The 18,625-nt window shown below is 45.8% G+C and overlaps 1 protein-coding gene across 3 annotated transcripts in view; it reads right to left on the bottom strand.

Moving 5' to 3' along the window:
- The window catches only part of LOC138285750 (aldehyde oxidase 1-like), a 388,242-nt gene that overhangs the window by 35,039 nt on the left and 334,578 nt on the right, over positions 1-18,625 (bottom strand). For all 3 annotated transcript variants that reach the window (XM_069226090.1, XM_069226089.1, XM_069226088.1), the window contains exon 31: positions 9,109-9,223. In XM_069226090.1, coding sequence (XP_069082191.1) covers positions 9,109-9,223 — 115 coding nt within the window. The remainder of the gene's footprint in view (positions 1-9,108; positions 9,224-18,625) is intronic.

Here is an 18,625-nt window from a genome sequence, read left to right on the forward strand (position 1 = left end):
GGGTTTCTTCAAGAGCGGGCGGATCTCAATGTGCTTCCAGTCCTCTGGGAAAGTGGCTGTCTCTAAGGAACAGTTGAGGGTGTATCGGAGGTCGGGTGCGAGTTGGCCTTGTTGAATATGTGGTGGGGACAGGGGTCCGTAGGGGCTCCAGAGTGGATGCTGCTCATGATGATGCGGGTCTCGTCTGGGGTGAGGGTGGTCCAGCGCTGTAGGGTCTGTGGTGGTTCGATGGGAAGGATCTGGGGAGTTGTTGGAGGGCTCAGAGGGTCTTGGGATCCGAAACTGTCATATATGTCAGATTTTTCGGTAAAATAAGTTGGATAGCCTGTTGCAGAGGTCTTGAGATGGAGGGGTGCTTGCTGTTTCTGATAGGGGGTTGGCAAACACTTTGATTACGGCGAAGAGCTCTTTGGTGGAGTGAGTGGTGGCTTTGATGTGGTTCTGCAAGGTGGCTTTCCTGGTGACTCTGATGAGGTGGTGGTGGGATTTGGTGGCTGCTTTAAAAGCCTTGAAGTCTTTCTGGGACTTGCTATTTGTCTATCTTTTCTCTAGCCGTCTGCAGGTGTACCTTGAGTCCTGGAGTGTGGGGGAACCAACTGGCCTTCTTGTGGTGGTGTTTGGCTGAGGACTCATGGAGAGGTGCTATGGTGTTTACACATTCGGAGATCCATTGGTGGAAGTTCCATGCTGAGATATTAGCATTTGCGGTGCGGGGTGGCTGAGACTTGCTGAGGGTGTTGGAGAGCTGTTCCTCGGTGATCCAGTTCCATTTTCTGCATGGGGCTTGGAGTGTGTGGAGGTGGATGGCCCGTGAGGTGATGGTGAAATGGATGCAGTGGTGGTCAGTCCAGTGAAGTGTGGAGGTATTGTCAATGGTGATGTTGTTGCTGGTGGAAAAAATGGAGTCAAGGGTATATCCTGCGATGAGTGTTGGTGAGGTGACCAGCTGTTTTAGTCCTATTGTGGTGAGGTTGTCAAGTGGGGAAGTGGTGTTGGTGTCAGCATTGCTGTCAATGTGGTAGTTGAGGTCACCAAGGAGGAAGTAGGTCGAGGAGGCGACAGCGTGAGGGGAAATGATGTCGATGATGGACGTGCTAAAGGGTGGACGGGGTCCGGGTGGCCTGTAGATGAGTGTAAGGCTGACTTAGGTGTGGTGTGTATCTGGAAGTGGAGGTGCTCCATGAGGGGGGGAGTGTTCTTCTGCATTAGTTGTCAAGCGGAGGGATGATTTGTGTTTGATGGCCAGGCCTCGGCCTGGGCGAGAAGGCCGGTCTTTGCGGAGCAGTTTGTAGTCGTTGGAGATGGCGATGGCGATGTCCTGTGCGGATGCTGGGATTGCCCAAGTTTCAGTGAGGAAGGCGGTGGCCGGGCTGGTGGATTCCAGTAGGTCCCAGAGTTCTACGGCATGTTTGTGGAGTGAGCGTCCTTGGCATGCACAGTTTTCTCAACAATAATTTTGATTGCAAATGTTGCAGTGATAATACCAAAAATGCCATACCAAATCTCATCAATGATATAATATGTGGATTAATTAGCTGTGCATGGCGAAAGTGTGAGTTATAGTTACCTTAGGGTATGAGTTATAGTTACTTCAAAGAACTCTAACTATAACTGCTGAATTTCTGTGATTTTGTATGAGTAAATTCAGAACCTAACTATAATAATGTCCCTGAAACCTTTGTTTTTTTCAGTGAATTTTTATGTTTTTTTTTAACATATAGTAATTTTCATTACTATACGTTAATCCAACCACTGCCATGCACGGCCGAAGGACCTGAGGCCAACCTACTATAAGCACCTAACTTTGCACCATGCACGGCCTTTGCAGGTGTACAATTGGGGTTGCCCACAAGGGCTGGCCTGCAGCCAGTCGCTGTGGCCAACCCCCCTAACAACCCACCCCATGCTATGCACGCCCTTTCACTGTGCATGGAGGAAGTTGGCCATGGCCTTTCTGGGTGTGAGAATAGGTGTGAGAGAGTGTATCTGGGAGTGAAAATGGCTGTCAGAGTGTGTGTATGGGTGTCAGAGTGCATACATAATTGTTTTAGTGGGTGCTTCACTATGTGTGTAGGTCTGTGAGTGGGTGCATGAGGGTTTCAATAGGTCTGTGAGTGGGTGTGTGACAGTCTGAGTGGGTGCATAAATGACTGAGTGGGTCTGTGAGTGGGTGCGTGAGGGACTGACTGGGCTGTGAGTGATTTCATGAGAGTCTGAGTGGGTCTGTGAGTGGGTGCGTGAGTGTATGAGTGCTTCTGTGAGTGGGTGCGTAAGTGTCTGAGTGGGTGTGTGGGTGGGTAAAAGATTGAAAGAGAGAGAGAGAGAGGGAGAGAGAAAGTTGTTTAGGCTTTGATATTTGACAAACTTAGAATGAGAGATTTTTCTTGACAAATTAAAGTGAAAATGTATTTGTTTCTTAAAAGTGTATGATTACCTTTCACTATGTGCCATAAAGATTTGTAGTTAACAAAAAAAAGAGAAAAATGGGTCCAGCTGGGCTCGAACCCTTAACGCTCAGCATGAATGTCTAGTGACCTTCACACTGAGCTATTTCTTTTTTCTTATTTTAGCTTTTATTTAGCCCTTTATGGGCTATAAGGGACCACGAGCGAGCCCTCAAAGGCTCCCCCACAGTCCCAACTTATTATTTTATTAATAATTTTTTTTAAATTGTATTTTATTTTTTCATAAAAAGCCCTTTACCGGCTACCTGACACTGCCTTAAGGCTTCCCACCCAGTGCCACTGCTTCAGCAAGCAGGGAGCTGCTTTGACAGCAGCTCCCTGCTTGTTGAAGCATTTAATCTCTGTCCCTGCATGCAATGGACAGAGATAAAAGCTTCACATTTTGATAGCGGGACCTGCTTTACATGTCCCCACAGCAAAAAACGAAGTATTTGCTGTGGGTTGGCTTCAGCTGCAAAGCTGCAGCTAAGCAACAGCAAACAGCTATGTCTCAGGGGAGGGCACCCCTGGACGTAGCAGGAGCCGGCCCTGGGTGGTGGTGGTCCACAGGGCCATCAGTGGCTCCATGAGGGGGGCTGCGTGGCCCCCCTCCAATGTGGACATTTGCCCTGGGGGGTGGTGGCCTCTGGGACAGCCAGGGGGCTGCGCGCCCCCCCACTCCAAATACAGAGTTGCCCCGGGGAGGTGGTGGTCCCCAGGGCACAGGTGCCGTGGGCCCCCGCGTATGTTTAAATGGAAGCCCCGGGGAGCTGATTGCCCCTGGGGAGCAGGGGGGTCTGCAGGCTCCCTGCATATTTTTTAATGGACGCCTCGGGGAGGAGGTGGTCCCCGGGGTGGCCAGGAGGCCCCTCCCACACAAATTAGCAATGCTCCCAGGACCTGACCCAGCTGGGGGCCTATATAAAAACAAGCATGGGAGCCTGCGCTTGTTTTTTTTTTTTTGTCACAGCAAAAAATAAAAATAATAATTTTTGCTCTGGAGAGTCCTTCTGGGATTCCCCCACCAGTGTTAAGGGGTCAGGGTGTCTCTACCCTGGACCTTTTACTTTTTTTTACTTTTTCACTGGGACTCTCCTGAAGCCAAGTCCCAAGATGGTTGCCAACACTTCCTGGTTTGAAGTGTTGGCAGCCAATCAGAGCTGTGCATTTCCCTGAACAAGCTCATCTTTGTTTGTGAATACTTCACGGCCAGAGATATACAAATTTGAATTTCCCTAAGTTTCTCTCCAAAAGTACTGAACGGATTTACACTAAGTGAAAGCATAATCTGTGTACCAACAGCTAGCTTTCTGCCAAATTTGGTGCAATTCCGTCCAGTGGTTCCACCTGTAGTCGCGTCTAAATACAGATCACCTCAAAACTTTCCACTCGCAACAAGAATCACCGCTACACTTTTTTTCGGAACATTTTGTGAAGATTCGTCAAACATGGTCCTAACTATAACTACCTAGTGGCGACCACCACTACGTTTTATATATATATATATATATATATATATATATATTTATATATATATATATATATATATATATATATATATATGGGAAAAGTCATTTTTAGGGTTTCGGTGGGTATGGGTATTTGGGTAACAAGGGTATTTTTAGGGTTTAGGGTAGGTATGGATTTTTGGGTGGCAAGGGAATTTTAAGGGTTTATGGTGGGTATGGGTTTTTGGGTGGCAATTGTAATTTTAGGGGTTAGGGTGAGTATGGGTTTTTGGGTGGCAAGAGTAATTTAAGGGTTTAGGGAGGGTATGGGTTTTGGGGTTCTAAGGTGTTTTTAGGGCTTAGGCTGGGTATGGGAAGTGGTTGGATTTACGTATAGTAATTAAACTTACTTTATGTTAAAAAAACATGGAAATACACTGAATAAAAACAAAGGTTACTGGACATTATAATAAGGAAATAGAATTTAAAAAACACACAGGGCCAGATTTAAGAAAAGTGGTGCTGTACCCAGTGCAGTGCCACTTTTCTTGCGCCCATTAGCGCCCCCAACACCATAAAATATGGTGCACCATGGTGGCAGTTAGGGAACTAGCGTCCGAATTTTGGGTGCTAGTACGGAGCTTTGCAGGATTAGCGTTGAAAATTCTGACGCTAATCCTGCAAAGCCCATTGAGGCCCATTGTAAACAATGGTGTGCCTCCTTTTAACGCCTGACCTGAGTGGGTGTTAAAAGTGGCAAAAAAAATGAGGCAAAGAAATCCCTTAGATTTTGTTGTGCCATTATTTTGCCCCCCACTAACGGGGGGACGCCTGTCCTCTGCATACATTATGCCTGGCGCAGGCATAATGTGGTGCAAGGGATTACAAAGTGGCGCAATGCATGCATTGCACCACTTTGTAAATTTGGCATGGCGATTTCGGCCTTGTTGGGCCACATTAGCGTCATAAAAATGATGCTAATGTGGTGCAGGGAGGCGCTAGGGGCTCTTAAATCTGCACCACATAGAATTTCACTTTAAAAAACAAAGGTTACAGGGGTATTATAGTTAGGCTCACATTTTAAAAATCAGAGAAATGTAGCTATTATAGTTAGAGTTATTTCAAGTGACTATTACACGTGCCCTAAGGTAACTATAACCTTGCGCCCTCACCATGCACTGCTAATTACCCAGATATTACAGCACTCATGACATCTTTTAGAACACCACTGATATTGTTACTTTAACATTTGCAGTAAAATTATTGATGAGATAACTGTGCATGGCTTGGGTGCGAGTTATAGTTACCTTAGGGCACAAGTTATAGTTACTTGAAATAACTCTAACTATAATAGCTGCATTATTATGTTTTTGTACGTTTAGAATGTGAACCTAACTATAATGTCCCTGCAACCTTTGGTGATTTTGGTGAAATTCTATGTTTTTTTAAATTCTATATCCTACCTATAATGTCCCTGTAACCTTTATTTTCTGTCACCAAGGTACGAGTATATGAAGTTACATATAGAAACTTACCCTTCAATAGTCTATTCCTCTATATTATTGTAATAATATTGTGTCAGGTCTACATTTGTCTGGCAGTGAAGTCAAGACAAACTGTGTACAGCAGGACTTGGGTGGAATAGCATTCTGGTACCCCTGGTATACGTGCCAGTGACATAAAGAAAAGCAAGCTACACGTTTGGGGTCTCGTGGGCCATCTGGTGGTAGTGAGAGCAATGCTTAGAGCACTGTGAGGCATATGGCATGAAAGATCTTGTGCCTCAGGCAATGACTAAAAGCAATAACATATGCCTGTGGGCTTCACAATTTAGGTGTCTGGCAGTGAAAAGAACACCATCCATATGCCTGGAAGCTTGTGGGCACTTGGAAGTGAACAGAAGAATGTTCCACTTGTGAGCAGTGCTTAATTTGAGCCTGTGGTTTCCGGTGCTTGGCACCGACATTTAATTGTCAACACCGCACTTATGACAGTCTGCCACATGGTGGCACTGTTTGTCTAAATTAGAGATGAACATAACAACAGTTGTTTATTAATTCAACATATATGAAGATCGACTACTACTTGCCGCCCAAGCCGCTCTGATAGCTTTGGGGACCTCGAATAGTCTGTATTGTTACACTTGTAGGTTGTAATGTTTAGTAGTTGTGTTGGTCCTGTCATTGGCAGCACTAAAAGGTGCAAAGGGGAGTGCAAGCTGAAGTGGCCCTTGATGAGGGCTCTGGCACTCAATTATTTTTACAAATTAAGCACTGCTTGTGAGCTTCCAGTAGTCAAATGTCACAGAGTAATAATCGTCACTGCTGTTGCCTGTAATGCTTAGCCATAGTTGTGTTGTACATTTAAATGTGCTGCACTCAGTGCTTTTGTTAAATCCTTTTTGAATGTTTTTCAGCCCAGAAGAAAACTAACAAAACAAGCAAAATATGTCCACAGTATGCAATGTTTTTACATTTTATCACAAGACGCAGTGGTTCTTATTATGCATCACTTCTCTTACAGTTTAATTATCACAGCACTTTCAACAAACTACAAATCCTACTAACCTCAAGGAAGTGAGATGAGCCAACACATAATATAAAAGGATCCAATTAAACCACAACGTCTTTTCTTGCTGCTTAGAATACATTTTCTGCGTGGTGCTGGCGACAGTTTTCTTGTGTAAAAATATGAGGCACATTTAAGAGCGCCCTAGCACCACCTTAGCGCCGCCATAGCGCCATTCATTTTTTTTTACGCTAGGGCAGTGCTAAAGTGGCTTCTTTTTTACAAAGTGGCGCAATGCATTCATTGAGCCACTTTGAAAACCCTTGAGCCACATTATGACTGTACTAGGCACAATGTATGCAAGGGGGGCGTTCCGGAGCTAGGATGCCTACAGAAATGGCGCAGTGAAATTTAACAGATTTCACTGTGCCATTTTTTGCGTAATTTTTAACGCCTGCTCAGAGCAGGTGTTAAAATGACACTCCCATAGAATCTTATGGGTCTTCTTGCACCTTGCACTAGCATCACAATTGCTGACGCTAGTGTAGCAAAGCACCACAATAGCCTCAAAAATGTTTACACTATTGCGTTAACTACCTCCATGGTGCGCCGTATTACAAATACGACGCAACCATGGTGTCATTTGGGGCCGGTAGGAGGGGTGCAGAAAAAGTGGTTCATCAGCTCACATGCGCCACTTTTCCTTAAATATGGGTCGATATGCCTATTGTATTTGGCATGCAATTGTTTGCCTCATGCTGGAGTTTGTGCGAGGCTCAGTTTACTGAGCATTTACAGGTACGAACACTCGCATTTATTTATTTTTGCTGAAGTGCTTCCCTGGGGAGGCTGGCTTAATTACTTCTGTGCAAACTAGCATGCCCTCTCCAGGGAAGCACAAGCTTTTTAAGCCTTTAATTGAGTTTCTGAGGGACGGGCTGAGTAAACAAAGCAATCCCACAGGCTCCAGAGACGCACTGCAGCTTTTACACTGTATTGGCTTTCAGGTAAGCAGGCATGGGGTCAGCACGAGATTGGGCTCAACCCTGTGATGGAGTCTGTACTAAGTACTGCTTCCAGTGGCCAGTGTCCTTTCACTGAAGGTTCCTGCAGGATTTTTTTCCCCTTTTTTGGACCCTCTCTCTTACCCTCCAACCTGCCCCCCTCCTTAGTTGTTTAGTTGTATTCCTTCACTATTGGCCAATTTTGTGTGTGCACTCCAGGCAGGCTGTAGTTTTAGTGCAACGTGAGCTGAAACTCGCATTGACACAAACTAAAAGTCAATTTAGAAAACGAAATACATAACAAACATTGGCAAAGCCAGTAGGTTTTGCCAATGCAAAAACCTATTGTCATTGTCAATGTCAAGGTTCTTTAAAGATATTGCACAGCAGTGCGGACTGCTGCACAACATAACTAAAAGTAAATAAAAACACACAGTCAGTGCTGGCCGTACCTTAGCGGTTTACTTTTATTTAATTTACAACACCTTTAAGAAACCAATGACAACCTCAATAGGTCTCACATAGGTGAAACCTATTGGCTTTGCCCAGTGCTGTAAATGGAAGTATAGAAATGCAGGTACTCCCTGATTAAAATTCCTGTCTGCTTTTGAGAACTGACGGTACTCTCCCATTAAATGTATTGTAGGAATGCTGAGAAGTTCAGGTACTCTCCATTTCAAATTGGAGAAGATCAGGTACTCAGTACCGGACAGTCCCTGCCCATTTAAATCACTGGCTTTGCCAATGCTTGTTATCTCTCTGCACAGGTGAATGCTAAAGATTATCCTATCTATCGGTCACAACTAAATTGCATGCATTTTATAGAAATGTTTTGGACATTTATATGTAAATTGTTTTTTGGTATATCTATAACACCCGATTTGGGCTCCAAGTGAGTTTTCTACATAAAAAAATAAATTAAACGAAATATAAAAAGAAAGGATTCTCAAATCCGTTTTGCGCCGTGGTTCAACTCCCTAAGGATCTATTTGACTTAAGTCATCGAGAAGAGCACTCTCGGTGGGGACGGTGCGGAGGATAAGACTCAGTCTGATGAGGTTTTAAGAAGGAATGTAAGGGAGTTCCTGTAAAATCCAGTCTCAAGTTCCAATAATATGGCTGTCATCCACATTTAAAATCATTTCCTCTGATATCGGCAATTCTCTACCACCTGGTGGGGCATGATGATGTTACTCCGTAGGTGCTAGACGGTCACGAGGGTACTTGTGACTTACAATTCTGACATTACACTTTAAATCCGAGCTTCCATTTTAACTTGGGCGATGGGGTTGGCAACTCGTTATGTTGCACAGAAGCAGTACGTTAAGGGATACGGTTTGTGAACAAACGATTTGTGGGGGAGGGATCAACACCCATTGTAAGCCCCTCTGAAAACTGCAGAGGGGCCCATATTTACAAGGAGGCGTAAAGGCACAACAAGTGGTGTTACACATCCTTGTGAATATGGAGAAGTGGTTAACGCCACCGGAGCGTCACAAAAACACTCTGGTGGCGCTAGGGCCTTGAAAATCCAGCCCATAGTTTAGAAGGACAAGGAAGACAACATGCCAAATTCGTCATCATGGATACTACTGTTGTGAACAAGTTAACATAACATGTATTGCTATGTCATATGCCAATAAAAATATGTTTAAAAAACAACAAATTAAATATACCCTGCAACTGTGGTCTGTTGCAATTTACCTTGTGATCGCCAGTGAGGCAGTCAGTTTCAACCTCTGAACATGCAGCTCCGAACACATAATAGGGGGTCACATGGCCTTCTCCAGTCTCCCAGTTCATGCTAGAGTCATAGCCGCTGGAGGAAACAAAGAGGTATCAGTATAGTTGGGCAAAGAAATTCCATACTTGATCAACCACAGCGCACACCATACTTTCCGAAGCAGGGACTCAAAACTGATTACGATGGAAGAAAAGACATTTGTGCAAATGCCTCCACTAGAGTTGTACAATAGACCATCGGTTTCTCGTCTACCAGTCAGTCTCAAAAGCTAACACCAATTATGCTTTTTCTCAAAATGCACATTTTCCTTTACCACCATGTAAAACCTTGGCCTCTCCAATTACCCCGACCCCACAAAAGAACACCGACTTGTTCATCCTATTGTATTTCTTGAAGTTCTTAATGGGATCAGTGGGATGTCAGGTCTCATGTACATTTATTATTAGGAAAGTACCCAGGGCTTTCAGCTGAACCAGACACAATAAGAAGAATGACAGATAATCCTTTCATTTTAAATGGATGGGGAAATCCCCAATGTCCATGACAAATTTGCACCTGATCCCAAGACTGAGATTCAGGTAGAACTTTTCAAGTCGTGCATGTCAAAAGTCACTAAGCAACAGAAACAAGGTCACACCATCTACCAGCTCCACCTGCATTCATACAAAATCATATTAGGAAAGTGCCATATGGTAGAATGAAACGGTCTGAAATTATATATGTCACTACATATTGGACCATTTAATTAATCTTCTCATTCTGCATTCTACATTCTACAAATTTTGAACTATCCTTTTTTCTTCCCACTACCATTTTTGTATAACTCTAATCTTTATGCATCATTTAGTGTGCAGTTGTAGGAAGCTGGCTATCTATGTAGTGCACCAATGAAGGGGGAGACCATGCAGATACCCTTATTGGTTTACATGGCTTAAATTAATAATCCCAAATGCTCTTTTTGTGTTAGTGTAGGCGAACAGGTTAGGTTTATCAGACGGTAGTGTTAAGCATTTGTTCAACACAGAGTCAATAAATGAGACACACACTCAAGAAGAAACTCAAGGCCAGTTTAGAAAAATAACATAGATTTTATATTAAGTTAGACTCCAAGATCTTCAAGATCAGGTAAGTACTTTTCGAGTTAGCAACATTTATAAATACAGAAAATACACCTGTCAGATTTCAGGCATGAGCCTTGAACGCTGTAATGTTACACTTTGGGAGAAACATACACTGCATAGGGTCACTTGCAAACGACTTACAGGACTGTACTTTTGGACTGAAGGTAAGTAGGGGCAAAGTTTCAAGAAAGCACCAACAGTTCAAGTTTACCTGTCCTGGTGTGTCCAGGTGCAGAGGTTCTTCAAGCTGTGGTAGCCTCGAACACTACACGCTAAAATCAATGCAGAAAAATATCTGTTGGAAAAAGGCTGCAAGTGGGAACTGGAGGACAAGTCCGGCAAAACCCAAAGAGGGGATCAGCTCTCGAGGGTCTCAGGACCACAGAGGCACCGTCGCTTTCAATGGACTCGGGCTTCCTGTGGGGAGTGGGCATAAACCTGTAACAGAGTTTTTAGTTCCAGCAGAAACAAGATCGTGGAACCTTTCTTTCGTGGAGCACATCTGGCTGTTTACTTTAGGTTTAGCCTGCTAGCGCAAGACACCTACTACTTAACTAATTCCATGCGTGTCCGGGTGCCAAATGGGCCTCATGGCAGGGGGTGGCATTCTCTGGTCTTGTCATGCACATTTACTAGTCATCCTGCAGGAGGAGGCAATAACACCTTCTCTGAAGCAGGCATTGTTTCCTGACCTTGGAGAGAGATGGCTGTCACCTACAGGGAATCAGAAACTCATCTGTATTGGCAGGCTGTTCGAGACCAGTCAGCCAGCACACGAGAAACACTAGTTAATTTAGGGGGCACCTCTAAGGTGCCATCTGGGGGCATGTAATAAATCCAATACTGCCATCAGTATGGACTTAATAAGATGAGGTGTTTGATATCAAACTCCATAGGTTTCAATAACACCATCATGTAGATGGGGGACTCATAATGACCAGTGCCCAGTACATATACTTAAGGTGGCTTCCCTGTTCACTTGTACCATCTAGTAATTGAACTAGGCGGCACAGGGACATTCTGCTCATGCAGATATGCCCTCACTTGTAATATAATGCACCCTGCTTTAGGGCTATAAGGCCTGCTATGGGGGTGCCACATTTATTAGATGCAGTGACTTGGGCATGGCACACAGTGAGTGTTTCATGTTGTGTTTCACACATGGTTTACACCATGTCACCCAGCCTGCGATGGCAGTATGCCATCATTTTGTATGAGGGTCCCTCTAGGTGGCATAATACATGCTGCAACCCCCAGGGACCCTCTATAGTACCTATGCCCTCTGTACAAGGGATACCATTTACTAGGGACTTATAGGGGTGCTAAAGTGTGTGCTAATTGTACTCAATTAGACCATTTTACCTTGTATTTAGGGAAAGGCAACTCTCACTGAGGCCTGGCTAGTAGAGACCTAGTGCACACCAGTCGAAAAACATCAGTACCAGTGGCAAAAATTGTGGGCGACCATGGTAAAAAAGAGGTGCTTTCCTACAACAGTAACATTTGTATAAACTATGCAAATTATTAAATATTGCAATTAACTAGTATACTTTGTGCACTATTCTATTCACATGCACACTATTATTTTACATTGTATTTATTTTTATTGTTCAAATCAACTGTGTTGTCAGTGTGCAAAAAAGGATTGAGGTACCAGAAGTAGTGTGCTTAGAAGGAGAAACAGTAGCCTGGACAAGAGCACCATCGTCATTAGGGCAATATGCCCAGCTAGTGACAATGGGAGGAAAATCCAACAGGTAATTTAGTCAGTGAGTGTAGAGAAGCCGGTCCCATAACTGAAGTGTAATATCTCCTCCTTATCACTGGTTATCACTATTCCCAGGTATTTGAGTTCTGACGAACACCACTGGAGTGAGAAATCTGGAGTGAAAGGTGTAGTGGTGTGCGTGGGGGGAAAAAGCTGCGATTTCTCCCAGTTGATGTGGATACCTGACAGCCCACTAAACTGGACAAACTCCTTCAAAATGTCCTTCAGACTCAGGTGTGGATCCAGAAGAAAGGCGGTGATATTGTCTGTGTACATGGAAATTAAGAGATGCTAACTTGGGTAGCGTAATGTACAGTCATGATAGAGCCGCCTCAGCTTGGCTGCTGAGGGCTCTACCGCTAAGGCAAAAAGTCAAGGTGATAACGGACAGCTATACCTAGTGGCACATGTAATTGCAAAGGGGGTAGAAGCTTACCCCTTTGATGCAAACCTTGGCTGCTGAGTTGGAATAGAGGAGCGCAATCCAGGATAAGAAAGTGTGAGGGAAACCCATTCACTGTAGAACCGCATGCAGATAGTCCCATTTAAGAAGGCCGCTGCTGCAGCCAGGTCCGGATCTATATCCTGTATCACCACAAATAAGATATGCAGGTTGTAAGAGGTAGAGCATTCGGTGAGAAAGCCCATCTGGTCAGGACAGATAATGAATGTCATGAGGAGAGTTAGTCGGTTGGTAAGTATCTTCGCGAGGATCTTAATGTCACAATTAATCAATGAGAGAGGCCGGAAAGATTCACAGTGATTCAGGGTCTTTCTGGGTTTGAGCAATGTGATAATTAGTGCCTCCCAATGGATGGAGGGAGCTGCCCCTCCTGTCTTTCCTCTTAAAAGAATACAAGCAACACAGGTCCCAGTGTATCCACATAGGGCATATAAAATTCTGCAGGTAGCTCCTCTGGCCCTGGTGGCTTACTGGCCTGTAGTTGTTGTTAGGCCCCACATACTTCACCAAAGGTGCAATCTTGCTCAAGAAAAGTGTGATGTGGGTCCATGCGCCACCGAAGTGCTACTCCCTCCAAGTAGAACGCTACCTCAATGGGTGTCTCTCACTGAGAGGTGTATAGACCAATATAGTATGTTGAATATGTGTGCAGGATACTGGGGGTGTCAGTATGTATTTGGTCCTGTCCCCCTCGAACCCCGAGGACATCATTAGCTGCCCAGGGACACGTAATCATAGTAGCCATTGGCTTACCTGGGTGCTCATCCTCCCCATAGGCTTGTGCAGTGGCATATTTACCACAAAAAGGGCTGGCTCTAAAGGCCACATCCTGATATTCCAATAGTATCGATTTAAAGCAGCGAGATATCTGAGAGTCTTAGGTGACTGGCTGCAGCTCTTTCAAAGCTTTAAGGTCTTTCTCTAATTGGGATAAGTGATCCCTGAGGGATTACACCACCCCACTCTTAGCCCCCTTACGGTGACCTTGTAGGCCTCCCAGACCATGCTGACCAGTGGCACTGTGCCTTCCTTATGGTTAAAGAAATCAAATATGTCTTGGCGTAATTCTTCATTAAATTAATGCTGAAACAGAATGAGTGGGGAGAGGCGCCAGTTTGCAACTAGCGGCACAGGTGAGGGGATATTGTAAATAGCACTGGCGAGTGGTTGGAAATGGTGCATGCTAAGTGCTTGATTAACGCACCCAGGGTCGCATCCCTGTAGAAACTACCCAGGAGTCCAACTAAGACCAGCTCCCATGTATTCATGAGTAGAAGATGCAAAGGGGTTACGGACTTGTCATATGTCCAACAGGTCATGGTCCTTCATGATATCATGGAGGTAGTGTGAGGCATTACTGCAATAGCTTGGCAGTTAACGTAAGAGCTTCATGCCCTCTGCAAGGTCACAATTAAAGACACCCCCCAGAGTAATAGGGAGGGCCCCGTGGAGGCAATTTAACCTCATAGGAGGTCAAAGAGAATGAGGTTGTGGGTGTTTGGCCCATAACATGTGGCAATAGTGATCTGGTGTGACAGTATTTTCCCCATCTGATTGAGTATCTTCCCGGTCACGGCTCAGGAACCCCAGTGGTATGTATGGCATCCCCCTGTGAACAAGAATCACAGTATCTCTTGCATACAAGGAATAGGAGGAAAACGCCTTGTAGAAGGCCTATTTTGTAGCAAATGGTATAGGGTGGGAGGGCTTGCGTGGGTCCCTTACACCATGAATATTCCAGGTGAGGACGTTATATAACGACTGTGGAAAGGTGCAACTGTCACCTGCTCTGCCAGTCATGTCCAGGTGGGGACAAGTGAGCTTAGAGTACACACGTCCAGTAGTGGTCTGTCCTTAAGGGCAGAAGAGCCATGCCCGGCACCTTTGGGACATAAAGAGTGTCTGTCAGCTGAGCAAAGGTCACCCTTACAGACACTCTTTATTTTCAGGTCAGAGAGCCAGGAGCGAGACATACTAAATACGCAGGCAATGCGCAGGCTCCTGGTGCCTGAGCTAAACTTGCTGGGCTGCGGACATCACAGCTCCTGTGGGCGTGACTTCCTTCCTTAGCTTGCAAAGGTCCTCGAGGCCCTCCTGATGAGGGAAAGCATCTGTGATAGCCACGTACCCAGGCGCTTCAGGTTAAAGACCTGAAGTGCCCACAGCAGGGTGTCCATCACTGACACCTCATCACAGAGTGGGTGAGGTCAGCAGTCTCTCTGACCCCATCCTACTATGTGATGAGGTAGGGATTGCTGCCTCCCCTCATTGGCTGATCTAAGGTTAGCCAATGAGGGGAGACAGCAGCCCCAACCCTCCTGGCACCTCTGAGGCTTCTCTTCCCAAGCTGTACTGCAGGTAAGTGTTATTTTTTATTGACTGTTTGGTGTTTGCGTGTATGTATGAATGTATGTGCATTTGTGAGTGAGTGTTGTGAATGAGTGTGTGTACGCGTGTCTGCATGTGAATACATGGGTGTAATTGAGTGTGCATGTGTGTGTGTGTGCCCCTCCTCACCCCTCTCATTTGGACTTACCGGTCGCCACTGCACACGTAATGTGCCTGGGATACATACAGGGTGTGGGACGACTGGAGGGCTGGAGCATGCCAATGGATACACAGAGTATGTCACAACAATGAACAATCTGAAAAGATGTACCCCTCCACACACTGGCGGTCCAATCCCTTCAGTAAAATTAACCCATCCACCCCATAGACCCTAGAACAGATAAGTACTAAACAACACATCAATTTGCACTGGGAAGCAGAGAAAGAAAATCAAACAACAAAAGTGAGGGGTAGCCCGCAGGGTACAGCCAGTGAGGCAGTTGGGTTCTTCTTTGTTGGGACAAGGGTGACCGGGGAAATCATTTAATCCTCTTCATGCAAATACGATGTGCTGAATGGTAAGGGCTGAGAGAGACTGAAGGTGCATGGATTAACTACAAAGAAAGAATGTCACATCGTGGAAGTGAGACCAAGATGGCGTTGTATGTGTCATATTGTGAATCCAAGCCCTAACCCAGGTCTGCAGCCGGTTATGCAGCTCAAGAGGAGACAGCTCTGGTGTGTCACTACATGATCCCTGACAGGGTGTTTATTTAGGAAGTCAGAGACCTGCTGTTGGGTGGTGAAGAGATGATCCCTGCCATTGACAGAGATTCAGAGAAGCGTTGGATAAAGCATGGCACAGGGATTATCAGCTTGGCAAAGATTTTGCTTGATCGGGATAAACCTACGATGTGTATCTTTTTTTTTTTTTTTTTAATATATTTTTATTGTTTTCACAACCAACAAACGATGCAAGAAAAAAATACAAACAGTTGCAATTTCCATTGTGCTCCGGGGTGGGGGGTAATACAAATTTCTTTGTTTGCTACATTTGCTATTCCCCTGCGGTGTCCACACCCTCTATGCACGCACGGCTAAAGAGAAGCTCACGCGCCCACGGGGTGCGGGATTGAGGGGGATGATGTGTCATTGGAGCACAAGATTAGCAAAATATGCGATAAGCGAAACATCAAAAAAAAAAATGACAGAAAAGGGGGGGAGAAAAAAAAAGAGAGAAATGGGGGAATGATATGCAATTAACCAAGAAAGTGTGAAGAAAGAGGAAGGGGGCCAGAGTAGGGCCAGGGCCGGACAGAGCACGTGCGGGGGGGGGGAAACCGGGGAGGTCCAGGGAGGAGAGGGGAGGGGCAGAAGGGCAAAGCGAGCCTCTCATGAACCAATGCTCCTGCCCCTACACCCCGCCCGAGCAGTCCCAAACCCCGGAACAGGAGCGAGTCGGGGCGAGCCGGAGGAGTTCACCCCTGGGGGGGAGGGATATGAAGGAAGGGTGGACATGCTGCGGGGGAGAGGGCCATGGGGGTGGCCCCAGGCGAAGCGAACAGTGTGGCCGCGTATGGTCCCTCTAGAGTTAGCTATACAGCGATGACCCCCTTAGATTTTGTGCAGAGTAACTGGGCAAACACTAGTGACCAAATCTCCATCATTTATGTTGATTTATAACTTATTATATTGTCAGGTCATCCGAGGGTGAAGGAGTGCTACAAGCAGCTTTTAAAGCGGCTGGCGTAGATCGGTAGGCACTGTATTCAGGGAGGTCGCTTGTCATCTTTACTTTCTAAGGCCGTCACAAAGGAGTCCCATGTGTCCAAGCCCTTGACCGGTATCCCTTTTAAAAAAAGGAGCCGCAGTGCCTGCGCCTCAGCCCTGGCCCAGCGCAGCAGCCCAGCTCCCCATTGGTTTACACTCGGGCCCCAGGAGCTTTCCAATGCATGGCTATGAGCCATCTATACAACACCAGTGCTAGGGCTATACATCTGTTAGTTTGTTTCCGTTTTTTGGGGTTCGCGCATATTCCCAATAAGCATAATTCGGGTGTGGGGGACAATGTGACATCAGTCCATTCGGCTAGTGTGTTTATTACTTCGTTCCATGCATGTCGGATTGGTGGACAGTCCCATGTCATATGGACTAGGGTGAATGAGGGAACATTCGTGGTATGCGATGAGGTGATAGGTAGGTTTGGTGTAAGTAATTGAACTGCGTGTAGCGGAAGCAAGGGTTAAGTGATACTGCGTGGATCATTTCCATGGCCTGGGTCCATGCGTTTTGCGTGAGTGATTCCGATAACACATTATCCCAACTGCTTTTAGCATGTTCCTGTCTGTGTTCAACGTGAGAGGTTAGGATACTGTATGTTCTTGATACTTTTACTGGGGTACTTACATTGTCTAAAAGGTCGTGGAGTATGGGGGACACCATTGGTTTAGAATTCCCGCATTTCCAGTGAGAACGCATCACATGACTTACAGCTCCATAAGCTATAAAACTCCCTTGTCCCAGGTAATATTTGTCGGCGAGTGTTTCATATGTTAGGAGCTGACCTTCGTTATATATGTCGCCGACTGCTTGTATGCCCTTATCGTGCCATGCGTATAGGCCAATCTTGGTTGCTATTTTGGCGAGTTTCGGTATGGCCAAAAGTGGGATCTTTGGGGAATAATGCGGGTTTTTGTCGCCCACTAGTGCTTATCGACCCCAAACTGCAAACGCTGTGTTCAACAGAATATTCGGTGAATTTTTAGGGCGATCGCGATTCATGAGGAAGTGTAGTACCTCGATCTTGCCGAGGTCCGAGAGAATTGTCTGTGTTTCTGCGCTGGTGGGGTTTCCGATCCAGTTAGATATCCAATGCAGTTGGGCAGCTGCATAATATAATTCGAATCTGGGAGCAACGAGTCCACCCAGTGTAAGTGGTTGTTGAATTTTGGATAACGCAACACGCCGCCGACCGCTGCCCCAGATTAGGTCTGTTAGTAAACTGTTCAGGGGTTTGAAAAAGGAGGCGGGTAGTACCAATAGAAGGGCCAAAAAGAAATACAGAAGGCGTGGTAGTATTATCATCTTCGCTATGGCTACTCTGCCCATGGGCGAGAGTGGAAGGGAGCACCAAAAGGGCAGAGAGCCCCTGATAGATCTGATCACTTGACCAAGGTTTCCATCCCTGAGATCCCGGGCGTCGTGATACACATTTATTCCCAGGTATTTAAAAGTGGTGTGACACCATTTCAGATCGTCCGGGTAAGATGGCAGTCGGAGTGCTTCCGGGACCGGGCGCATAGGAAATATGCATGATTTTGACCAGTTCACCTTAAGCCCGGCTACCGAGCCGAATCGATGCAGCAACCTCAGCAGGTCAGACAGGGACTCTGTGTGATTGCGAAGAAAGATTAGTGCATCATCCGCGTATAAAGACACTATCCGGTGTGTGAGGCCATCCCTGATACCCCATAATGGGGCCAAGGTCTGAAGTCGAGCAGCTAACGGTTCAATAGCTAGGGCGAATAATAGGGGTGATAATGGGCAACCCTGCCTGGTACCTCTTTCTATATTGATTGGATCAGAAATTGTATCGCCTGTGTTGATCCTAGCCGTTGGGCTAGCGTAGAGTACCTTTATCCAGTCAATATATGTGCGTCCGAAGCCCATGCGGCGAAATGTTTCTATCAGGAATGGCCACTCTAGAGTATCAAACGCTTTTTCTATGTCGAGTGAGACGGCCACCTGGAGATAGTCGCCCTCTGGGGAGCTTGCCATAAGGCGTAGCAAATTCTGTA

This window comes from Pleurodeles waltl, chromosome 3_1 (genome assembly GCF_031143425.1).
Source record: "Pleurodeles waltl isolate 20211129_DDA chromosome 3_1, aPleWal1.hap1.20221129, whole genome shotgun sequence".
NCBI lineage: Eukaryota > Metazoa > Chordata > Amphibia > Caudata > Salamandridae > Pleurodeles > Pleurodeles waltl.